Source organism: Elgaria multicarinata, chromosome 2, assembly GCF_023053635.1.
Source record: "Elgaria multicarinata webbii isolate HBS135686 ecotype San Diego chromosome 2, rElgMul1.1.pri, whole genome shotgun sequence".
Classification (NCBI taxonomy): domain Eukaryota; kingdom Metazoa; phylum Chordata; class Lepidosauria; order Squamata; family Anguidae; genus Elgaria; species Elgaria multicarinata.
In genome coordinates this window covers 91,779,093-91,805,958 of record NC_086172.1, presented here as the reverse complement: position 1 = coordinate 91,805,958, position 26,866 = coordinate 91,779,093, and the positions used below count along the sequence as shown (strand labels likewise).

The 26,866-nt window shown below is 39.7% G+C and overlaps 1 protein-coding gene across 1 annotated transcript in view; it reads left to right on the top strand.

Moving 5' to 3' along the window:
* PTPRJ (protein tyrosine phosphatase receptor type J) overlaps positions 1-26,866 on the top strand; it is a 109,946-nt gene that overhangs the window by 43,800 nt on the left and 39,280 nt on the right. The window contains exons 2-5 of the mRNA XM_063117181.1: positions 17,241-17,259; positions 18,474-18,704; positions 20,048-20,314; positions 21,191-21,457. Of these exons, the coding sequence (XP_062973251.1) occupies positions 17,241-17,259; positions 18,474-18,704; positions 20,048-20,314; positions 21,191-21,457 (784 nt within the window). The remainder of the gene's footprint in view (positions 1-17,240; positions 17,260-18,473; positions 18,705-20,047; positions 20,315-21,190; positions 21,458-26,866) is intronic.

Sequence of the window (26,866 nt, the reverse complement as noted above, 5' to 3'; positions counted from 1 at the left end):
AGAATATCAAGTCAGTTCCAGTCATAACAGAGCCTCGTGTGGCGCAGAGTGGTAAGCAGCAGTTACTGCAGCCAAAACTCTCCCCATGGCCTGAGTTCGATCCCAGCAGAAGCTGGTTCTCAGGCAGCCGGCTCAGGTCAACTCAGCCTTCCATCCTTCCGAGGTCGGTAAAATGAGTACCCAGCTAGCTGGGGGAAAGGTAACCATGACTGGGGAAGGCAATAGCAAACCACCCCGCTACAAAAGTCCGCCAAGAAAACGTCAGTGAAAGCAGGCGTCCCTCTAGGAGTCAGTAATGACTCAAGTGCTTTGCATGAAAGGTTCCTTTCCTTTCCTTCCTCCAGTCATAACTCCTTCAGGAGGGCATTTCACAGCCAGGGTGCCACCACAGAAAAGGTTTTGGACTCTCTTTCATGGATGCATAATGCACCTCTCTTTGCAATGGAAGTCTGGAGTAGGGCCTCATCTGATGATCTTAATGTATGAGTAGGTTGATATGGGAGGTGGTGTTCTTTTAGATATTTGAGTATCCACTTAGGATCAGTGCCAGCACTTTGAATTGGGGTTGGTGGCAAGTAGGCAGCTAATCCAACTCCTTCAAAATTAGTGTAACTTGGCTCCTTTTAGATACCCCAGTCAAAATTCTAGCAGTTGAGTTCTGTACTAGCTGAAGCTTCTTTAAGGATAGCCCTACATTTAATGCATTGCAGTAATGCAACCTAAATGTTCCCAGAGTGTGGATTGCCATAGCCAGGGTATCCCTATCATGGAAAGGCGACAGCTGTTGAAGCAGCCAAAGCAGGTAAAAGGTGCTCTGAGCTATTGAGGCCACTTATGTGTCCTGCCCCAGGAGGATATGCCCTGCCACATGGTGCAACTCTTACAAGCTTGAAGCTTTCCAAGTTGGGGAATATGCCATGCATTTCCACATGCCCTTTAGTGCTATTCAGCTGGAAGCACTGCTTTGATGTTCACCACCCTCTCCATGATTTCCAGCATTATCTTGAACATGGTACCAGACAGCTCTGTGCACTGAAGCTATAACCTGGCCATTGTAGTATTCATATAACTTATTTTTTCCTATGAAGTTATACCAGGCTACAAAGGGCTCTTACATTTCATTGTAGGAGAAGTTGGTGGCTCCTTTGGGAATTCCTGGTAAAAAAACAACCATTGAAACATCTTTCTTGAAACTATGGAGTGATCTGTATTTGCTGAGGCTTTTGTACAAAGTAGTGTTTGTTTGCTACTGCCAGTAAAGATCAAATAATTTCATTACTGATAAAGATTACTTTTTGTGTGACAAGAGAAGGAAAGTTCCTCATCGTACTGTTTGGATATGATTTGCATGTGTAGTATTTTGTGCATAAAATGAAGGGCAGTATCCAATAAAGCCAGTGCACAAGTAGCCCCTCCCACCATTACCAATGCACAAGGGCAACGAAAATTTAATGTTTCACATAGGAAACCCCAAACAAGTGGAAAAGCTCATTTCTGGAGTGGAACAAGTCAGTGGAGCACTCTTTTGGAAGTCTGCTGACCTGACCTGTTCCAGAAACGACCGTATTTCTTCGATTCTAAGACACCATCGATTCTAAGGCGCACCCCATTTTTAGAGATGTTAATTTGGGGGGAAAAGGGCATCTTAGAATCAAAGAAATACTTCCCTCACCGCCCAGCCAACCTCCTCCCCCCCCCCGCGCTTTCTTCTAATGGTTGTGTCCTTTTCTTTTTTCCCTCTGTGAGAGAAGAAACTGCCGTTTGCGCGGGAAGAAGGGAGGGCGTTGAAACAAAGAGTAAACTTAATTCTCCAGTCCCGCTCTTTACTTGTCTCTGCACCAGGGGACAACGACATGTGAATAAGTCCCATGGAAATCGATGGGACTTACGAATAAATTTGCCTAACAAGAAACCAGGCGCTTACCCAACCAGCTCCTCGCTCGCATGGCTCGAGGCTGCTGCAGGAGCTTCCTCTTTTCCTTTTACCGTATTGCTTCGATTCTAAGACGCCATCGATTCTAAGACGCAGTCCATTTTTAGAGCTGTTAATTTAGGGGAAAAAGTGCATCTTAGAATCGAAGAAATACGGTAGCATTTCCACTAGTTTCCCATTGCTCCTGGAAGTGCTAATTTTCCATTGCACAAGTGGTGGATCTCACTTGTGGAACAGAATTGGCAGGGGTTCCGTTCCCTGTTGGATATTGCCTTAAATATCCTCAGCCAAACTTTGCACTATTATACGTATTTGAGGGTCAAAATAAAATACGGGTTTCTAAGGAGCTGATTATCATAGAATAGTAGTGTTGGAAGGGACCTATAAGGCCATCGTGTCCAACGCCCTGCTCAGTGCTAGTGGCTGTAAAGCTAGTAATAGAAAAGTTCTGGAAAAATACAAAGGCTCTAATCCTGGAAATGTGGTGTGTGTGTCCCCACCCCCACCCCCAATGATGGTAATTGCTTTAGTTGAAAAATTAAGTCATCAGGTAAGACTGAATAGAGGGCAATAAAAACCAGGCCTCCAGCCCCCCAGCAGTATGGCACAGTTTTACTTTTCACACAAACAGAGAAGGTGTAGGAAAATCACCAACGTCTTGTTGTTTGAGGTTTTTGCTTATAGAAAGATGATCAACTCATTTATTCCTATACATGATACTTCCCTGGAAAGTACTTTCATGTACTGCATTGTGAAATGTCAGTTGTGGCATATCAGATTGTATCGTGTGTAAATTCTTTAAACAATGAAAAAAATGACTGTTGAGTTTTGTTATTTATTAAATGTAGTCTTTTGAAAAAACTAAATATATTCATCTAGAGATGATGGGGTAATAAATTAAGCTTTAAGGCAGATATACAGCAGCTTTTAGTTAACACAGACAACATGATAGTCAACGGTGGGGTAATAATCAACATGACAGTTGTTTATCTAGGGGGTACTCCCCACGCAACATGTTAATAATCAACCGTGGTGTGGTTTTGACTGAGTTGCTGAGTTGACTCACTCATCCCCCACCTCTCTTAGCCCTCCCACTAGTATCCCATCAGCCATTGCTGCTGAAAATCTATCCTTCCAGCTGGACTAGAGTGGAAACTGCTGCTTTGACTGCTCTTGCTTTGCCACTCTGTGGCTGACAAAATAACCAAAGGTGGCTGAGGAAATAACCAACGGTGCCCTCCACACAACATGATAAACAATGGTAGTTCAAATAGCCAACTCTGCACAGCATTGCTTATTTGCGTTGTTATTTTGGCCAAATAACCAACCGTCGGTTAAAAAGCTCTCTCCACACAACATGATAACTGACTTTTTACAGATAGGGTGGCTTTTTTCAGGCCTTCCTTAGTAAGACACTATACATTGATTGATTGCATTTCTGTATTTCCAAATAGCCAAAGTTTGCTGGACAATTCATAAAATAAAGGTCTTTTAAAAAACCCATAAAATACACAAAGATAATAAAACAATGTAAAATCTAAAACAAATTAAGCAGCCACAGAATAAAACAAAGGAGAAAACAGTAGCAGAAGACAGCAGCATTGCAGGAATATAAAAAGCACTAGCACATTTTTAAAATTGAAAGATTAAAAATGAAAAGATTAAAGTATCTGGGAGAATGAAATCTGGGAAGACTAAAATGTAGGTGCCAAGTGAGCCTCTTTGGGGAGAGCTTTCCAAAACTGGAGTGCCACCACTGAAAACTGCATTCTCTGTAGTACCACCCCACCCTGCCCAATCTCATTCAGTGTATAAACAGTAGGAAATCTGAACCAATTGCTGCTGTTCAGCCACTTGGAAATCAAATGTTGGCTCATCCTGTTTGCATCCTTTGCTTGATCATTAGGTTTCTTACTTAATTCTTGGGAAAGTCTCTCTGTTAGGAGCATAAGTACTGTTTTTGCTAGTTCAGGCCAAGGTGCATCTAGCTAACCAGTATTAATCAGTCAGGTGCCCCAGGGCAGCTCTCAAACACAGCAACATGGGCACTTGTTTGTCTCCAGCATAAGATAATCAGATGCCACTCACAATATGATAGTACCATTCTTAGCGATTGTAGCTCATAGCTGCTAATAAAGTCATCCCCCATGAATGCATCTAACCATATTTTATGCTAGTAGCCACCTCAACATCATCTAGGAATGAAATCTCATGGTTAATTAAGCAGTGCATGCTTGAAAGTAGCATCCACTCTGTACTACAGATCTGAGGTTTTAAATTCAAATATGGAATAATCTCTTTAAAATTAGAGATTTGTTTTGCTCTATTTTAATTTGTCTTCAGATATTGCTTTGAATACTTTAGGCTGAGTTGCCTAACATATATGCTTCATTATCAGTATTGGTAATTGCTTCTACAAATAATAATCTTTTAATATTAACTTCATTAGTAATGTCGCATTTCTTAGCACCAGCTACGCAACCATCTTGAATTGCAGTCATAGCTCTTCATGATCTGTGTCTGCACCTCTTCATACTGCAGGTGATGATCAGTGATCATGTCTGGTCCATCAGAAGTGTTACCATTTGATTCTGCTGATGGTTGTAACTATTTTTAAGTCATTGGCTATAAAATGTGTTTGTCTTCTAGATATCCACCTGTCCCACTTTCCTCTTGAAATTTGTCATACTATGAATGGTCAGCTAAAATTGTGTCATCCATCCTATTCCCACCGCTACTATGCCCCAGTTTCTATTAAGCCAAAATGATATGCAGGAATCAAGAGTCAGTTTTCTAGAATAGTCATTCCAAAAGATCCAGTACATACCACGAATCGTAGTCGGTCTGTAATAAAACTTTTTTCCCACAATAGTGTCTGCCAGCTGCATCAATTCCCCCCCCCATTAATTTAAAACATATGTTCCCACTTATTCTGGTTGTCTTCCATGAAATAATATTTCTCTTTCAGGAGGGGTGGTCCTCTCTGAAACGAAACACTCCCCACCCCCTGAATTGGAGAGGACAAGACTGAATATAGAAGCAGTAAATTCCCTACTGTTGTTACTTCTAGCTTAGCTCTGCTGAGTGTTGGCTGTGCTGAATGCTCCCAGTTGTAGACTTAAATGTATTAAATCCTTTGGCTGAAGTCCTAGCTAGCTGAAAAGCAGTGAGAATCTGGCCATTGACCTTAGTGAGGTTTCACCCTTGACATGTAACCTCACTAATATGAAGCAAAATCCTGCTTTACAATGCACAAGTGTGCACGCATGTGCGTACAGACACACACACACACACACACACACACAGTATCCTGCTGCCTGCAATATCTTGGGCTTATGCTGTTGGAAGAGTTGAAACAATAGTGGTAACTGCAATGGTTATGCCTTATATTATGATTTTATCAGAATGTAAGCCTATGCGGCAGGGTCTTGCTATTTACTGTTTTACTCTGTACAGCACCATGTACATTGATGGTGCTATATAAATAAATAAATAATTAATAATAATAATCTGGTTTTGAGGTTTGGTTTCCTGGAGCATTTACATTTCACAAACGTTTGAGTAATGGTTAAGGTGATAGGGACCATAATGGTTAAGGTGATAGGGACCATAATGGTTAAGGTGATAGGGACCATAAACCAGGTATTGTGACAAGTTTTGCTTCAGAGATATACAGTTTTGCATGAGGGCAGGCTGGAGATGGCCTTAGTTGACGAGAGTTGAGTAGCATTCATCCTTGCTCTGCTTGGTGATCCTGTGCTGCCTTGTATCAACTGGCTGTGCTGCTTAGTTGCTTTTTTAGGGGATGGATGGATGGAAGGAGCTCAGAAAAACATGAAATGGATTTTTATTATAAAACTTGCATTGTGGTAGAGGTAGAAATACCAAGTAGAAGCATGGGTTCAGACCACAATTTGCCTGTTGCCCATACGAGGCTTAAAAATCAGTTATTTTTCATAAGACTTTATGGAGTTTAAGCAGAGTATTGTGTATAGCTTTGATTATATTTCATATTAATGTCTGGTAGTTTGTTTTTAATTCGTTATACGCTTCCAGAGACTTTTCAGGACTACACCCATCTTCTTTTTAGAAATCTGGTTATAGCAGTGAAGACTATGACATTTCTGTAGGGCAGGAACCAGGAAGATAAAATGACAAATCTTTTTTAATAATTTAAGAAAATGAAAAACCACAAGAAGCCTTTTGCTCTTATCCCTCAATGAAAGCTTGACGTTCCTTTCTCACTTGTTTTGAAGGTTATTGTCAATTGCTTAAAAGATCCTTACAATATGACGTAAAATGCTGATGGAAAATTGTCTGTTTGTCAGAGGTGACCCAGTTACAAGCATATATAAATGTTTAAATGGTTGTATGTGTGGGAGGGGAGGGGAAAACCCAGTCATAAACAAATGCCAGTAACTATTCTGGGCAGGAAACTACTGATTTACCATAGATGTCTGTTTAGAAAGCATGGCATAATGTGGATTGTTTAGCTGCTAAACCACTTTAGGTGGTGCTGTTAGGCTTTGCCTCCTTGCTGTATACCTGAATGTATTCTTCCTGCATAGGTTTAAAGCACTAATTGGAAGAAATAAAGTGGAAGGTTACTATTTGCTTAAATATTTCAATGAAATTAATACCATGTTAGCCTTATACTGTTGAAGCGGGCGAGACTTTCTCCCTTTAAAATGGATTTCTCCTTGGAAAGTGTGGTATATATATTGCTGGGTTTTGTCTGCAAGAATGTAGCATAAAATGAGGTTAAATATCTCCTTAATATATTCCAGTAAGTGTGTGTGTGTGTGTGTGTGTGTGTAATGATAACTTTGCAGCCATAAAGAGATTTACATCAGAATATGTACGGATCATGTTTCAAATGTCACCTATGCATATCATTGAAGAAATTCAGCTCAACTGGTGCATGTGTCAGCATTGAAAGGCACTAACACTTGAAGTTGTAACATGTAGCAAACATATATATCATAGAATTGCTTGATCCAGGCAATAAATATGTATTTCGACAACTCTGGAATTATTTGTGCTACCTCTTTCCGAGTTGTTTAAATATATGGAAAATAGAAGGCTTGTAAATCACAAGGCCATGTGGCTGAGGCAGGGAATACTATTTCACCATACAGTGCAATCCTTGGTTAGCTTATATCAGTTTTGGTGATGAGCCTCCCTTGCAATAGAGAATGTGGAGAGTAATGACATAACAGGACTCTTCTGGAAATAACTGAAATGCACAATAAGCAAGAATTCCACTGATCACAACTATCAATAAAAGTGGGCATTACTCAATTCAGCTGCACCTTTAACAACATACCACAAAAGTAATTGATCGTGGCTTTGAATTACACCCAGTTTTCCCTGTGGGAAACACTTTAAGGTGTCAAAATCTAACAAATGCACTCTTAGAAGTATCCACTCAGCTCTGATCTTTTATTTACAACATAGTCCTAAATATGAAACTCACTTCCATGTAAGGATGCATTGGATTGCAGCCTTAATCCCATAGATATTTCAGCTGGGTGTTTTTCTGTTTCTAGCTGGATAAAGAAATGACTTTTTACATTTAAATTGGTTTCTGTCTTTTACCACAATTTCAGTGAAGTTTACATGAAGCATATTAAACATGATGCAGAAGTTAGGTAAAACTGGAAAACTTTAGCAAGTTTAGTAAATATCTGTTTTAAAAAATTCTGTATAAGCTAAACAGTGAACTATAACGTTCCTATGTGCTTGACTACAATGATCTGAGGGTAGACATGCAGAAATACTAAGAATAATTGAAGGGAATTTGCTCCAATTTTATTTATTTATTTATTAAAACATTTATATTCCGCCCTATATCACAAGGATCTCAAAGCGGTGTACAGATAAAATCATACATATAAAATAGAGCAATAAATACACAATTCTAAAACAAATTATAAACCATTAATATATTAAAACCAATATGAAATTTTAAAACAGTAAAATCAAATTAAAACGACAGTGTGCAGGCTGGTGGATTTAGCCATCAGAGGCTTTGTTAAAAAGCCATGTCTTAACCTGGCACTGAAATGAAGCCAGTGCCAGCACTAGTCAGGCCTCCAGGGGGAGGGCATTCCACAGTCGGGGTACCACAACAGAGAAAGCCCTCTCCCATGTCCCACCATAGCGTATATCTCGCATTGGTTTTGCTCTGACTTTTATACTGCCTGTTTGGTGCATTCTCTTCCCCTCCTTATTGTTTTATTATGATTTTATTAGAATGTAAGCCTATGCGGCAGGGTCTTGCTATTTATTGTTTTACTCTGTACAGCACCATGTACATTGATGGTGCTATATAAATAAATAAATAATAATAATAATAATAATAATTGGTGGGACACGGAGAAGGACTCCTCTGACAGATCTCAGGTAGGCAGATATAGGGAGAGGCATTCCCTCGAGTAACAAGGTCCCAAGCCATTTAGGGCTTTAAATGTCATTACCAACACGTCTGACTGGAAACATATTAGCAGCCAGTGCAATTCCTTTATAAGGTCTCTATGAGATGTCCCAGCCAGCAGTCTAGCTGCTGCATTTTGCACTAGCTGCAACTTCCGGGTCATTTTCAAAGCCAGCCTCACATAGTGTGCATTGCAGTAATCTAATCAGGAAGTTACCAATGCGTGTATTACTGTGGCTAGGTTATCCCTGTCCAGGAAAGGCCATAGCTGGCAGATCAGCCAAAGCTGACCGCAAGTACTCTGGGCCACGGAGTCCACCTGGGCCTCCAGTGACAAGGATGGATCTAGGAGTACACCCAAGCTGCTCCTTCAGAGGGAGTGCAACCCCATCCAGAACAGGTCACTTACCCAATTCCCAGACTTGGGAACCACCAACCAACAGCGGTTCCATCTTATTAAGATTCAGCTTCAGTTTATTAGCCCTCATTCAGCCCATTACAGTCTCCAGGCACTGGTCCAACATTTTCACTGCCGCAGCTGATTCCGACAAGGATAAATAGAGCTGAATATCATCAGCATACTGATGGCACTGAACCCCCAAATGTCTAATGACCTCTTCCAGTGGCTTCATATAGATGTTGAATAGTATAGTGGATAGAATAGAGTCTTGTGGCTGCCCAATAACCATGGGGGAGGAACAGGAATCCCTCAACACCACTCTCTGGAATAGGCCCTGCAAGTAGGAGTGGAACCACTGTAACACAGTGCCTCCTACTCCCATCTCACACAGCCGATCCAGTAAGATACTATGATCAATGGTTTCAAAACCTCTGAGAGATCCAGGAAGATCAACAGGGTAGCAACTCCCCCTGTTTTTCACCCCGAGTAGGTCGTCAGTCAGAGCATCCAAGGCTGTTCAGTGCTGTGCCCTGGCCTGAAACCAGACTGAAATGAGTCCAGATAATCCGTTTCTTCCAAGAACGTCTGAAGCTGCCCAGCCGCCACATGCTCAAGCACCTTGCCCAAAAAGGGGATATTTACGATAGGGCAGTAGCTCTCACATACCTCTGGATCCAGGAAGGTCCTCTTCAGGAGATTTAATACTACAGCCTCTTTCAAGACTGCAGGCACCAGCCCCTGACAGAGTGAGGCGTTTATCACCCCCTAGACCCACCCAATCAATCCACCTTTGCTAGATCGTATTAGCCAAGATGGGTAAGGGTCAAGCTTACAAGTGGTGGGAAAGACTGATTCAAGCATCTTGCCCACATCATCGGGCTGCAACAACTGGAACTGATCCCAGGAAACATGATCAGAAGGGGCACTGGACACCTTTTTATGGGGTATCCAAATGGTGTGGAAAGTCCAAGGTTAGTTGAGATCTTTAGATTTGTTAGCCAGTTATTTGACATTTTTTATACAATGATTTGTAGACATTATTCATTATCTAAGCTCTTTAACCTTCATAGTAATTGCAGACACCAAGGTTGGTAAACCTATTCCCACATTTATTATTATACTAGTAAGATATCCATTGGTTCAATGAACAGATGTGCAGGTTTAGAGACAGATACCCTCCGCATGCACTCAGAAGGAGTACCTATGCAATCTTATTACAGACACATTTTACACCCCTATATGATCTGTCAGAGGATATTTGGCATCCATTATGAGCATAGGTATTGCTATATTGTCCCAAAATATAGCTCTTTACTGTTTCTCGTAAGAATGAATGGCAGCCATGTTGGAGAATGTAAACATCAGGCGAATCAGTGATATGGAGGCTAAATTGGCAAAATAATTCCAGATTTTGGGAGGAATCAGGTTTTTATTCCTTCCCCAACAACCTATTTATTTTATCCCATAAAACTAAACCAACTCTATTGAGATTTAAACCACTATCTGTATAGCCCTGTCCTGGATTCTGTGTCTTGATAATGCTAGAGGGTAACAAAGAGTTGTAAAGCCAGTTGCTGGTTTCCGTCTAGGTAACTCTATAATCTGGAATTTCCATCTTGGAAAACAACAAAGTTTTGTTGATTTCTATAATAAGCTAGAAACCTTGAGGTAACAGATTAAAAGCTATCTTGTTTTCTATGTACATATTCATGGAGTGCATCATCTATCTATCTATATTTAAACCAAGAATATTTTCAGAAGTTCATTAGCCATATTCAGGTCAATCAGCTTCAAAATGTTCAGTTCTGTCTATGAAATTGTATTGCATGATGTCTGCATGGAGTTCCCACATCTATGCAGACATCATGTGAATGATGAATTCAGTGTGCAAAGTGTTGCAACGGAAACAGATCACAATTATTAGCCTCTATACCACTGATACTCCTGATACTTACTTAATCCATCATGGCTGCCATGGGTAAGTTGTACCTATTTTCAGCAGAAATCCTATCTTTGTTTCATGATATGATTATATCATAGACGGATCTTTCTGCCTAGTACCAGCCTTTATACGTCTGTGTCAGACAGATTGGACAAGGTTTGTGCTAGACATAAACAGAGCCATCACTGGAGCCATAGTCACACTGGTTTGCTTGATTGCACTAATTGCTTGGTCCACTAGGATGGCCTGTTTTATTAGAGCTGCCACAAATAGTTTCCACATTTATTCCTCTGGTGTTTGGCAAAATGGTTGGACTGAAGTCACACATATGCAAAAGAGAAATGATAATGAGACCTTTGCTTATGAAGATATTTTACTATGCAAAGTTACAGTTAGATAATCCTAGATTTTTTTTCTAAACAGTTCCTTTTTTAACTAACTGTCTTGAGGAAAAGGAAGGAGAAAAAGATGAGATTTAAGAGGAATTAGCTTTTATACAGGCTCCCAATTAGCAGAATTTGGACATACTGCCAGGATAGAGCCATAGATTACGACAAGCTTGATAGTATGTGACATTGTCAAGAGGAAGACTAAAAACTATTAAAATAGCAAGTATACAATCTTGGATACTTCAAGAGCAAAAAATGACAGCTGAACAGAATTGTGGAGAAGTGTTATGAAAAACATCACAGCTTTTAGAACCTCCATTTCTTCTGACAAAACTGTAGCTAGATTTTGCCAGCTGTGCACATTTCCAACCTAGGTTCAACATATGACTTAGATTTCTCCTGTATATTCTGGACTATAGAGAAAGAGTGCACACACTAAAATTGTGGTTTCTGAACTCTCTTTACTAAGAGCAATTGATATTTTTCTCTATTTATGATTTCCAGTTTCTGACAGAGAAGTGAAACTGCTGACTTCTTGCTTCTCTGTTGTTCCTCAAGCCCCCAAATACTGGCAGCCTCAAAACCCTAGTGGGTCCAGACTCACTATTTGGAGGGAGATTACTGAGATATGGAAAAATGTTTACTTACCCTCTTCGCTGCCTTAAAAAAATAAATAGAAACATTTCATAAGTTTCTTTTTCCATTATGAGAATTAATATGTCTCTAAGAAAAGGAGTGCATTTATTTATTTATTTATTTATTGCAATATGTGTGAAGCCTGATATAAGAACATAGATTAGGCAGGCAGTCTTCAAGGTAGGTTCCATACTATTCATCATCATCACCTACTGAAAAAGTCCCTCCCGTGTGTGGGCCTTGCAATGTTCCCCTCACTATGAAACATGTTGCTTGAATATTCATGCCTTCTAAGGCCCCATTCAGAAGACACCTTAAACCATGATTTTAACTATGGTGGTTAAGCCAGAAAGCCAGGCTGTGTTCAGAGGACACCTTAAACCATGGCTTTAACTACGGTGAATAAAGCAAAAAGCTTTATTCACCGTGGTTAGTTTAAGGTGTCTTCTGAACACAGCCTGGCTTTCTGGCTTAACTACCATGGTTAAAGCCATTATGGTTAAGCCAGAAATTACCCAAAAAAGGGCACCAGTTGAATAGGAATAACAAACAATGCTAAAAGGCACACAACTGTTCAAGGAATATTATAATGAGTAACACCCATAACAAAAGTAATTGTACAGCTTAAGCAGAAAATGGTAAATTGAACAATTCTACGCACAGAGCATATGTGTTATGCATACATAAAGTACAAATAAGCAGTAATTTTTACCAATGAGCAAAAATGTGAACATAAATTCAACACCAGTTCTATACAAGCCAGGTAAGGTCTTTAAGCCAAGCAAAGTATTTTTACAGGCAGCTGGTTCAGTCCTGTTTTGCCATGTTTTTGCTTCTTCAGAAAAACAAAATAATTATCTGTAAAGACTGAAAACATATACGTAATATAAATGAAACCCAATTTGAAGTTACACAGTTGTTTTCAAATAGCATCAGATAAGACCCCAAAAAAATTCTGTTAAGACTCATCACCATTAACGAACAATGCTGTGGGAGTAAGGAAAATTGAAATCTTTAAGTAAGCTTTCCATCCTGGTTTCTTATTGAATCTCGGCAGAGGAGGTTTTGCTGTGAGACAAATACAAGGTTTCGGAAATATAATAACAATTAGCAATCTAATGAAAGAGTATTAATGAGTTCAAACCTCAGTCCCCAGTGTCTAATTCAAACTGCTTCAGTGGCACCAAGTTCTATAGACAGGTGTGTTCCTTCTGCCTTTCATGTCATTTTATATAGATGAATCTTAAAGGTACAGACTAGAACAGCGATAATGATTTATTTGCAAGGAGAGACCATCCATAGAATCACTTTCCCCAAAAGGATACCAATTCTAAACTTACATTCAAGCCATTTGGCTGCACAGTGCCCAACTTAAAAATCCATTTGGCTTCCTTCCTTTCTTCCTTAAAAGAAGGTTGTCATGATTGTTGAGCCAGAAAGCCAGGCTGGGTTCAAAAGACACCTTAAACCATGGCTTTAACTATGGTGAATAAAGCAAAAAGCCTTATTCACCGTGGTTAAAGCCATGATTTAAGGTGTCTTCTGAACACAGCCTGGCTTTCTGGCTTAACCACCATGGTTTAAGGTGTCTTCTGAATGGGCCCTAAATGTTTGCCAGAGATTTCTGTGAACTCAACCACCTTATCTGCACTATGTAGGCCATGCTTCCTTTCTGGGAGATTTTTCATGTTTTCTTCGCATTTATAAAGATTGGTTTATAAACATTTATAGGGAGGCTGGTTTTCCTCTTTTTAAGACCTTGTGAACTGGTGGGCCCTTGTTGTTGACAGAAGACATTTTTAATGCATGAGTTCATCATTATTATTATTATTATTATTATTATTATATTTATTTATTTGTATCCCGCCTTTTGCCCAAAACTTAGAGGAGACTACTTGAACTGTAATACAATGTATGGTGCAATGCAACCTAGATGCTGTTGCACTATAAAATTTGGCTTTCCTCCATCCATGAAAGAGATTGTAACATATAGTAGCTGTGAGTTTGGGGGATAAGAATTGCAAAGTACTTTGCATATGCTGAAGAACCCATGAAGTTATGTTAATAAAGCAGCCCTGGACTACTACATTTTGTTGAGCATTGCTATAAGTATATATATTATTAGATGCATCTACTCACACTCATTTAGGAACATATCCTAAAGTCTGGTGTGTAAGAAAGAAATTATTTGGATATGATTATTAAGCTATTCAGTGCGTTGGGTTTCAAAGGACAAGTAGCCCACTATTCAGAGCCTTGTAGGCATAAGTTACAAAATTCTCTTAGATTTCCATGGAGGTCAGGATTGCATTCATATAATTACTACTACTTTTATTTCAGGTTTTTCAGGCTTTGCTTCATTATTCTAAGCTGGTATGGGTCACAGTGAACTTTTTAAAGATTTGAGTATTGTTTCACACAAACATCCTTTTTATCAGATTATTCTGTAATAATAGTTTTAAAATATGTATGCACATCTCTTTGGGTGTGCATACATATTTACTTATTCTAAATCAAAATCATTTAAAATTTTAAATCAAAAGTTGTCCTAACAAGGATGCAAGAGACTTTCATTTCAATTTGGTTTTGATAAGAATTAACCAAAAACCCCAAATTTCTTCCTATTTGGGAGAGGAAGAAGTTGAGATTCAAAAACTTTGAATGCAGGACAAAGCATTCCTAATCGTAACACACCTTTAATAAAAAAATCTGCTATAAAACATGGTATGTTTAAATGCATTTAAAACCAGTGAAAAGCAATAGTAACCAACCACAATAAAGCAGGGAGTAAATTCAGTTTATAAAAAAAGGCCCAAATAGGATATTGGGACTAGGGTGGGGAACTTCTGACCTATGGGCCTGATCCAGCCCACATAGCCTTTGCTAGTATAGAAGCCCCCATCCTTTTTAAACCCTCCCCTCTCTGGTGGTGTTGTGGGGTGGGAGTGGGTGCTAAGCAGTAAAAAAAAAAGGCTTCCTTGTTCAGCTCAGTAGTTAGTATTTGCCAAATGAGTGGAAGTTAGCACTATGGAAATAGCAAGGCAGGGCACTGGGAGGCTATGCAACCTGAGGAACTCAGGGCTGGTGACATTTTAGCAGGAAAGAGGGACAAACAGAGCATAACAGATTATAGTTGCCTGGCTTGAGAATAAAGGAAACCCAAAGGACTTCACTTCCTAGATGCTGGCCAAAAGTTAGAAAAATGCTGTGGGCACAGACTTTCCTTGGGTTTCCTCAGTTTTAGGTCTGAATTACAATGCTAATGTAACATTGGATATAACCCATTAATATATTTTTAGCCTTGTTTGTGAACCACCCAGAGAGTTTTGGTTATTGTGCGATATAGAAATGTAATCAGTAAATGAATGAATGAATGAATGATACAAAACTCCGAATGATCAATCCCAGGTTTTTGATGTAGTTATGGTGGTAAGACTGAACACTGTAGTACTCATATTATAAAACCCAGGCGCAAAGATAAAATTGCAGAATGTGATCCTCTAGGAATGCCTGGAAAGGAACGAATGGAATTGGTACAGTGCTGATGCCCTTACCCCTGCCAAATCCTGAAGGCAACATAACAAAATGGGTCAGTAAGCTGGCATAAACCAACAACAGCAGTATCAGAGGCAGTAAATCTATGTATGCCAGTTGCTGGGGAACACGGGCGGAAGGGGGCTCTTTGTGGTTCCTGGTTATGTCCTGCTTGTGGGTTCCTGGTCGACAGCTGGTTTGCCACTGTGTGAACAGAGTGCTGGACTAGATGTACTCTTAGTCTGATCTCGCATGGCTCTTATGTTCTTAAGCAGTTGTAAATATTAAGTTTCTTAGGGAGCTCCCAGACAGAACGTTCCTAACACTAGCATTCCAAAAGGATTATGCAGCTATTCTGTCTTGTCCTTCTCAATGGACTTTTCTAGTAGGAAAAAGAAGAATTGGGGAAATGTTAGAAAGTTGGAAATGAAAGACATTGTTGTCTGGATCTCTTGTAACATTTTGTGAAGGTCGATGGCACCCTTTTTTTGGTAACAGCATATAGCGTTTGTGGTTTCATTGTGGCATCTAGTGGTTTGGCAGTAGCATTACAAAATATGCAATGCTTTCACTTTCAAGTGTCCTAATTCCACATATGTGCCTTGTGAATTATGAGCAATATACTATTTATATATTTGAATGTGACAATATATGCAAGATGTCTTTACAAAAAAGTCTAACTGATTACATCATTCCAATAGAAAGAATATAAATCATGAAGCTATTCAGTGGGAAAATAGCCACTGAATAAAATAAAGCATTGTAAGTCTGTTAAATGTTCTCTATGAGAGTGATGGTGATGACAACTCACTAAGGGCCACTTCTTAGATTCTTCTGGTGGTGTAGTTGCTGCCAGGTTAACAAATCTGGTAATTTAGGGTGCTTCCACACAGAGGACTCTAGTCCTAATAATTAAAAGGTATTAAGCAGCTATTCTATCTTTTCTTCCTTAACATATTTTTTTTTCTGGTAAGAAAAAAGTCAGGAAAAGCAGTGGGAAAATGCAGAGTAACAAATTGAAGACAACATCTGAACCTTCCATAAAGTTCTGTGAACTAGGCAGTGTCATTTCACTATAAAACTTTCATTTCAAAGCATCCCTAGTGATGAACTGGCCTCTTCACTATGTGACATGGTGTACTTCCAGATTGGGCTTTTACTATGAAATCACCCTGCCTCCTTCACAGAATTATATGAGAGGATCCAGATCTTGTCATCTTCCATCCATATGCCTGCCATGTTTTCTCACTGCTTCTTTTTTACTTCCTTGGCTTCATGAAGTGTTTTATCGTTGTCTGATACCATGATAGTGAATATTTGAAAGGGTCAATTGAAGATAATAGAATTGTCATAAGTAGGCTGACAGAAGTCCTGGTGGTTAATAGGGATCTTCAGCCTTTTTGGGTTGGTGGGCACATTTGGAATTTTGTGTGTGTTGTGGGTGCTCTCACAAAATGACAGCCATGGGGTGGGGATGGCCCATTTATATAAAAGAAAAGCTGCCAAGGTGGGCATAGCTGGTCACAAAACACTTAATTTCCCAGAAAACAAACTAGTGAGACTAAAAGAAAAGTAAACTTGCCCAAGAAACCAAGTACAAGGCAGAGGTAGGGTTTGAGCACCAAAACAAAAAACCACTCTTTTGAATCCAAACAAAATGGTGCTGGATGGCAGTACTTCACTTCACCAATCTCCTCCTCCCAGTATTTTTTTTTTTTTGGTAATTTTTTTAACAAATCTTAAGTAATAAAATAAAAATCAGGAGGAGCAGGGGGACGAGATGGTGTCTCTAGGGCCATTGGCGCTAATGAGCAACAAATTGGAGAACCCATCCCCATAAAGTTACTTTGTTTTAGCATAGTTGACACCTTGATATGGAGGTACAGCATTAACAGCACAAATATATGCCACAATAGAAATAAAGTGTTCGGGATATTCTAATACTACTTGTTTTCTTTTTCATTTTACAGATAAAAGTTGCTGCTTCTTGTAAGTACCATTCTGTTATGTGTCCAGTCAACACAGATGACTCAACAACCCTGTATAAAAGCTATTTAAAACTCTCCGCTATTATACCCAGTCTAGGAAACGCCATTGGTGCAGCTAACTTGTTGAAGTATTTATATTTTTTTTATATTAATCAGTTTATGAATATTAAAATGTATGTTGACAGAGTTAAGATTGTATACCCACCTCTGTATATTAGCGTAGATATAGTGTGCATGCTCTGAGTTTTCTCATGGCTGCAGCTTCTATCTCTTCATAGCAAAAGCTCCACATATGCCATTTCTGGCATCGAGGCGCTTTACAATAACACATAAAACAATTCCATTAAAACCCTCAACCCACATTACAACAATTCCATTAAAACCCTCACCCTCAAACCATTAAAAGCCCTCAACCCCAATTTAAACCACCCCTCCCCAAACTCTTGTGAAAATAAAAACTTTTATATTTATATTTATATAAACTTATTTCTTTCTTTCCATAAATAAAATGGCACTCAAGGCAGCTAATCATAGGGACATTGAGAAGAAATAGATAAAAACTTGGTTAAAAACAATAATAAAACAAATTCATCGAAAACACAAATAAAACCTTCAAAAATTACAGAATAAAAACAGCACCCAACCCAACAGACCAGCTTAAATGTCAAAGACCTGCTTGAACAGAATCCTCTTTGCTTGCTGGTGGAAAGTTAACAGAGAGGGAGCCAATCTAGCCACCATCGGCACGGAGTTCCATAATCTGGGAGTAGCCACCTAAAAATGTCCTCTCTGACGTTGCCATCAAATGTGCCTCTGAAGGCAATGGTACCAAGAAAACAGCCTCCTCTGAAGATCTTAAAACCTAGGCAGGTTCATATGGAATAAGATGGGCTTTTGGGTAGGCTAGTCTCAAGCTGTATAGGACTTTAAAAGTCATAACCAGCACTTTGAATTGTGCCCAGAAACAGACATGTAGCCAGTGGACCTGTCATAACAAGAGAGACACATTCTCCCCTAACCAGCCCCTGTTAACAGTCTGGCCACAGCACCCCTATGCCAGTCTGAACAATGTCATGCTGTCCAAAGCTCATGGAATGATATGAAGGTATTTTTCTCATGCTTAGTAATAAAGAAAAATGAATGCTATATTGTAATACGATATTTAGAAATGAAAAATCTAGTTGCATAAAGCTGTTGACTCCTTTTTTTGTATAGGTAATGAATGCAGATCAATAACTTGCGTAGAAGCATCAGAAACAGGAATCAAGTTACATGGCAACTTTACAATAACTCATCTAACTTTTGCAAATGGAACAGAGGTTAAATCTCCACCATGGAACAACTCAATATCTGGACTTGAACCTGGCAGGCAATATATTGTTAATTTTACAAATTCTGCTGAAAGTGAACAGAATTCTACTTCATGCTCTGAGTACATCACAACAAGTAAGTACTTGGGTAGATGTTCCAAGAGACATATAAATCCTATATGGCTTGTAAAGCAGTTTTTTTACATTTGACATTGAGAAAAAATCTCTTGAGTTTCTCATGCACCTGAGATTCATTTCCAATAACTAGAAGCTGACTTGCAGAGAGAATTAATTGCTCATGTAGGTGACCTAATTGTAAGCCACCAGTTAATGACTGGAGACATTAAATCTCACAGATCCTCTCCCTGGAAGGAAAAACAATGATTTTACTTTTCACAGAAGAGTTGTGGTCTTATATCAGGTTGTCAGAACCATATTAAAGTCATACAGATAGACTGCTTGCTTGAGTTTTTATGCCTTGTGACAGAAAGAACAGAACTGACACGTGAAATTCAAAGTAGTAACCTCCAGTTGTGTAGACTGCAACTGTTTGGCAATGATGGCAGTTGCAGTCCAACACATCATAAAGTCTTAGTTTACTTTAAGTAAAATAATTAATAACTTGTATTAAAGTATTAGATTCACCAGTACATGACTCATCTCTGCTGCCACAAGATTTTATGGCCACCACTATTGTAAATTGCAATATATAAAGCTTGAGGTTAAATATGACTGTGCTCAATGGAATCTGAAGCTTAATTTCAGTTATAATAAAATGAATGCGTTTTGACAGCAACAGCCCTTCCTTTTCATCCTTCATGTTTTTGTTTTTTTTAAGTCTTAGTGTGTTTTAAGATTTTTTTCACTGCTGCTGGCTTTTACCTTGCTTTTTATTCTCACTTTATTAAGTTTAAAACTTTTAATGTTACGTTTTACTCTGTCATATTATATAGTTTTAAATCTTGTTTTGTGAACTTCCCAGGGAATTTTGACTATGGGAGTAGGGGTGTAAAAAAATGCAATAAATAAATGTTTCCAAAGCAGTTGTAACAATAAGAGAGAGAAATGTGAGATCCATTAATTTTAATTGTGCTTAAATTCTTCATATTTGGCATATTTTTATATCTCCATATCAATGAGTGTTCATAACTGGCAATTTACAACCTGTTATATGCTCTTCAGTAGATCCAAGCCCTGCAACTATCTGTTTAAGTGAGCCTTTAATGATTAGCGCAATTCCATGTAGAAAATACAATTAACTCCATATTTTATCGTTCAGTATAATTTGTTTCTTCATCAGAACAAGTTACAATTCAAAGTATATCTTCAATGAAATTTTGATACTTTCCAACAATGCTTTTGTAAACCAGACTACAACATCCTTTATCTCTGTTAATAGATTTCTGGTAGCACTATATAAAAATGAAATATTTTGTTTCCGTAATACAGAGGCAATCCTTTTTACTCTTTCTTAAACAGAGCCAAGTCCAGTTTCTCAACTCCACGTTGAAAACATTGGTACTACGGCAGTAACATTAAAGTGGAACAATACTGATCTCGATGCTTCTAACTACACTTACAAAATACAAATAGACGGAAATGGCACTGTCAGAGAAGAAAACATTACTGGCATCAGTACAGTAATTAACAACTTAGAACCTGGAACATTGTACAAATTCATAATAATCCCAGTAGCAGCTGATGGTGAAACTGAAGGAGACCCAAAAGATACAACTGTTTATACAAGTAAGTCTGTTAAGATACATAGTTGATTTCTAACCACTATGTGTTTTTGTACTACCAATGTACATTCTATGCATTCACATTATGTACTCAAGCAGATGGAATACAAAAGCATCTGTATGTGTGCATTCTTGAATGATAAATGCAAGTGAATACTTACTTTATCGGGAAGGAATTTTGCACACGTGAACTCTGTATCTCTTTGACAGCATATTTTAGTTATATTTCATAAATATCTAAGGATAAATATTTACTAAAGGATGAGTGATGGAAGGACTCACCATTTTGCTGGGATGTGGGTGTAGCCAAAGGCACATGGCACTTGTATGGGGTCCCTGTCCCCTGGCCACTCCAGTGTGGGTGGCTGGAGAGATGTTGTAGGCCTTGTAACTGTAATAGTCTCAAGTGCAGCCCTTTACTGCTTTCAGTATGAGTGAATGGTTCCCATTCTCTGAGATGACAAAGTAAAGGGACATAGCTTGGTGAGATGAGGCTAAATATGTTTCCTGTTTGTGATTAATACAGCTTCTTTTGCAGGGCTGCAGGCTTTGGCAGTTTCTACATCTGCCTTTTTTCCAGGTATCGTCCTGGGATTATCTCTGTGCATGCAAATGACACATAGAGGATCCCGGGAGCAGGCAGGGACTATCCCTTCATTTTCCTGCAATAATCCTTAGGTGTGGAAAGGGCCTTTGTCTTTTAACTCTTTTCCTCATTGGATACCATTTACCTTTGCATCTCAGAACTACAGAAAGTAGTAATTTTCTGCTCTATGGAAAAAGTATAACACACTTGGCATATGTTATCATGTTTGGATTTTTCATTTTGGACACTGTCTAAGATTTCAAAATCATACACCCTTTTTTCTTTCCTAAAAAGAGCCCAGTCCAGTTTCTGGCATCAAGATTGAATACAAAAATACCACCACTGTGAATTTAAGTTGGAAAAATGATGATCCAAATGCTTCTAACTACACTTACCGAATACAAGTAGAAGGAGCTGGTGCTTCAAGGAATGAAGTTTCTAACACCACCAGCGCAGCAATTCATGATTTGCAACCTGGCACATTGTACACTTTCAAAATATATCCACTAGGAGATGGGAATCAAACTGAAGGAGACCCAAACAGTACATCTACTTATACAAGTAAGTAAATTAAGACTTGCAATCATTTAATTTATTGATTGTTTATTTTAGCTCTTTGTGTTTACTGCTTTTTAGTTTGATAATTGAGTTTTAATGATGGATTATTATTTTTATATTACTTTTAATGTTTTGTAAGCTGCCTTAAATAACCCCTTTATGGAGGGGGGAAATCAAGTTATATATTGTTGTAAAAATAATTAGTACACTTTCCAATCTCCCTATTTCTGTATGATCAATGTACATTCCATTTATTCACAATATGGAGTCAGACAGATGATAACATTGAAGAAATCATGAATATTTGAATATTTAAAGCAAATTATATATTAAATATCATATACAAAATATTGCCAGTAGTCATAGGGTTATATCCAACTCTGACAATGAAGCCAGGAAGGTGATGACAACATTGAAGATACGTAATCATATGAATCTCTGAACAAATAATGCAAATTTTGAATTAACTACATATATTGCCAGTGGACATAGGGTTATATCCAACACTGGTGGTCTGCCGGCAGAACAGAAACTGGCAGCGGAACAGATTTCCCCTCCTCCCTGCAGCCTTCCATGCTCCTCCAGATCTGCTCTAGAGGGTTGGTGGGAATTCTAAAGCAGATTGGGGGAGGGGGCATAGGAGGCTATAGGAGGAAAGCTAGGGAAAGTCCTGTAATGCAAGCAGAAATCTGATTGCACAATGTTGTTTTCAACTGTATTTGTTACCAGTAAGGAATTTTGGGAACTTGACAAAAAACAAGTCTTGATCTGTTTAGAAGCATATGTTAAGGAATATATGGTCATTATTGAAGGTACTGTTGAATGATGGGTGATGGAGGCACGTGTCACTTTGTTGGGATGTGGGTGTGTTCCAAATTTGCCTACCTATGGGCACCACTTGCACAGTGCAGCATGGACTGGCTCGGCCAGACTGTACTTCCCATGAGCCTCGGTAGCAGGACTCCCATTGGGCAAGTCGGGCACCATGGTGAAAGGCATGCTAGGAGTTCTAGTTTTCATTTTCTGTGGGGTCAAGGAAAATCATGGCAGTGGCTTCTTCCTCAGGCCTGAGTAGGCCTGACTAAGGGGGCAAGTATAGCCTCCTGCTGGAATACTTGGTGGGTGAGAAGTGCAGGCAGAGGTAGGCGCAGGCCTTTGACCCAGCTGCCCTTGGAGGCTTTCCTGCTCCTGCCAAGAGACCCAAGCAGAAGATGGTCAAGCAGGCCATGGAGAGCTGAAGCTGCAAGGCACACATGGCCTGCATTGGGGTGAGAGAGAGTGGGGGGAACTAATTTAATTCATTTAAAAGTTAACCCTCAGGCCTAGCACTGGACTATTACTTTAAGATGATTACCTCACAGACATATCTTAGAGGGCCTGAGCGATGCCTGGTATATCTGCAAGTCGGTAATTAGGCGGTAATTAGACCATCCTGAAGAAACCTAACCTGGACCTGGAGGATGTTAATAACTACAGGCCGGTGGCTAATATCCCCTTCCTGGGTAAGGTGCACTCCAGGCACTCTTGAATGAAATGGATTATCTAGATCCATTTCAGTCGGGTTTCAGGCCTGGTTTTGGAACGGAAACTGCCTTGGTTGCCATGTGGGATGACCTTTGCCAGGAGAGGGACAGGGGGAGTGCGACCCTGTTGGTTCTCCTGGACCTCTCAGCGGCTTTCGATACCATCGACCATGGTATCCTTCTGGAAAGGTTGTCTGAGCTGGGAGTTGGAAGTACTGCATTGCAGTGGTTCCGCTCCTATTTGGATGGCCGATTCCAGAAGGTGGTGCTGGGGTATTATTGCTCTGTGCTATGGCACCTAAGCCATGGGGTTCCACAGGGCTCTATTTTATCCCCTATGCTGTTTAACATATACATGAAGCCGCTGGGGGAGGTTATCCGGAGATGTGGACTGAGGTGTCATCAATATGCGGATGATACCCAGCTCTACCTTTCCTTTTCATCAAACCCAGGTGAGGCAGTGGCTGTTCTGAACCAGTGCTTGGGCACGGTAATGGACTGGATGAGGCCTAACAAACTTAGACTCAATCCAGACAAGACGGAGGTACTGTTAGCGGGTGGTTCATCTGTCCGGCGAGGTGATGTTTGCCCTGTCCTGGACGGGGTTGCACTCTCCCTAAAGAACCGGGTCTGTAGCCTGGGGGTGCTCTTGGATCCAGAACTGTCACTTGAGGCACAGGTGAACTCAGTGGCAAAGAGCACCTTTTATCAGCTTAGGCTGATATACCAACTGTGCCCTTATCTGGACGGAGATAGCCTAGCTACAGTTATCCATGCTCTGATAACCTCTCATTTGGATTACTGCAATGTGTTATATGTGGGGCTGCCTTTGAAAACAGTTTGGAAACTTCAACTGGTACAAAACAGGGCAGCACGGTTACTAACAGGGACTGGCCGACAGGACCACATCACACCAGTCCTTTTCCAGCTTCACTGGCTGCCAGTCCAGGTCCGAGCCCGATTCAAAGTGCTGGTATTAACATTTAAAGCCCTAAATGGCTTGGGCCCAGGCTATCTGAAGGAACGCCTCCTCCCATATGTACCTGCCCAGACCCTAAGGTCATCCTCAGGGGTCCTTCTCTGCGATCCCCTGCCAAAGGAAGTGAGGCAGGTGGCTACCAGGAGGAGGGCCTTCTCTGCTGTGGCACCCCGGCTGTGGAATAAGCTCCCTAAGGAGGTTCACTTGGCACCTACATTATATGCCTTTAGATGCCAGGTGAAGACCTTTTTATTCTACCAGCATTTTAACAGTCTATAAATAAATTTTAACTTGGTGTTTTAAATTTGTAATTTCACATTGCTGCTGTTTTTATCTGGTTGAGCTTTTATATTGTATTTTATATTATGGTTTTATACTGTTATTTTATACTTTGAATGTTTTTAATTTTTGTGAACCGCCCAGAGAGCTCCAGCTATTGGGCGGTATAGAAATGTAATTAATAAATATATAAATAACACTAAAAGAGAACCAATACATAAGAAGTAAAATATTAAAATCTAAAGACAGTATTAAAAAAAACAGCAGCAGAGGATAATATATATATTGTAACTCAAGAGTAGCACCAAAAATGCCACAGTTCCTAAATTCTAAATATGTCACAAGGAGTATAAAGTTTTAAGGTTTAAAATTAGAAGTTAAAAGACTTCGGAAAATTTAAAGTTCCACCTGGTGCAAAGAAACCAGAGTGTAGACACCAGAAGAGCTGCTTTAGGATGAGCATTCCATAACAGGGCACATGACTGAAAAGTCCCCTTTTTATAGTAGTCTTGTTTGGCAGAGGCACCTGTAAAAGGGCTTCCTGAGAAGGTCTTAGGGCTAGAGTATATATGGGAGAAGGCAATCCTTTAGGTAAGCTGGCCCCAAGCATTTAGTGCAGGGCTGGAGGACATATTGCCCTCCAGATGTTGTTGGACAGTAACCTCCATCCGCCCTAGCCATCATAACCAATGGTTAGGAATGATGGGATTTGCCATCCAAGATCTGGAGGGTTGCATATTCCCCATCCCTGGTTTATATATTTTTTTAGATGTTTGAATTGGGTGCTTATCAATGGAACCTTCTCAAACTAGGGGGGGAGGTAATGAGTGGGATTCCGCAGGGCTCAGTCCTGGGCCCAGTGCTCTTCAACATTTTCATTAATGACTTGGATGAGGAGGTGCAAGAAATGCTTATCAAATTTGCAGATGACACAAAATTGGGTGGGATAGCTAATACCCTGGAAGACAGACGCAAACTTCAAAGTGATCTTGATAGGCTGGAGTGCTGGGCTAAAAACAGCAGGGCTGAAAACAGCAGAATGACATTTAATAGGGATAAATGCCAAGTTTATGCCTAGGAAAAAGAAACCAAATGCACAGTTACAACATGGGGGATACTTGCCTTAGCAATACTACAAGTGAGAAGGATCTTGGAATTGTTGTAGATCACAAGTGGAATATGAGTCAACAGTGTGATGTGGCTGCATAAAAAGCAAATGCTATTTTGGAATGCATTAATAGTATACTGTAACTCCCAAATTGTGTGAGGTACTGGTTCTGTTCTATTCGGCATTGGTTAGGCCTCATCTTGAGTATTGTGTCCAGTTCTGGACACCACACTTCAAGGAGGATGTAGATAAGCTGGAGCGTGTTCAGAGAAGGGCAATGGGGATGTTCAGGGGTCTGGAAACAAAGCCCTATGAGGAGAGACTGAAAGAACTGGGCATGTTTAGCACCAAGAAGAGAAAGCTGAGGCGAGACATTATAGCACTCTTCAAGTACTTGACAGATTGTCACACAGAGGAGGGCTAGGATCTCTTCTCGATCATCCCAGAGTTCAGGACACAGAATAATGGGCTCAAGTTACAGGAAGCAAGATTCCGGCTGGACATCAAGAAAAACTTCGTGACTGTTAGAGCAATACGACAATGGAACCAGTTTGTGGGCTCTCCCACACTAGAGGCATTCAAGAGGCAGCTTAGACAACTATCTGTCACAGATGAATTAAGGTGGATTCCTGAATTGAGCAGGAGGTTGGACTCAATGGCCTTATAGGCCCCTTCCAACTCGTACTATTCTATGATTCTATGATGAAAAAGTCTGTCTATGAACTCTATTGCGACAGACCGTTTGTAGGCAAGCGCTTCCTTAATCAATGTGGTTAGCTTTTACTTATAAAACTAATGCCTCAATAAAATTCTTAGTGTTTAAGGAACCACAGGGCTCTTTGTCGTCTTTGCTACAATTGGCTAAATTGGCTGCTGTTGTGAATTTGTTCCATCTGTATAATCCCTGAATTAATACCAGTCTGATCACCTAACTGAAAAGAAAAGTGGATTTGGAAATTTAAATGCTTATAATCTGTTCCTCCTTTTTCAAAGGGTTTGACATACCCTGTTTCCCCGAAAATAAGACAGTGTCTTATATTAATTTTTGCTCCCAAAGATGCGCTAGGTCTTATTTTCAGGGGATGTCTTATTTTTCCATGAAGAAGAATACGGTACACATTTATTGTTGAACAAAAAAAAAGGTCTTATTTTCGGGGGGATGCCTTATATTACAGCGAGAGGCAAAACTGGAAGTAGGTCTTATTTTCGGGGGATGTCTTACTTTCGGGGAAACAGGGTACTATCACAAGATACGTGAAGCATAAAATAAACTTCCCTTATATAATGTTTGATCATAGCTTGTCACTTTGTGCAGTAGAACATAGCTGAGCTTTTCACACCCACCCACCCATATGATTAACCTGGAACAGCCACAAACCTGTGGCTTCAGGTGCATTTACAGGATATTCATCAAGTACCAACAGATAACCTCCCAGGAATTATACCCGTGCAGATACTTGTGGTGCTGGGTCATCCTTAATCTTCTTACCTTCTCCTCATGTGATCATTGTTAATGAATAGGA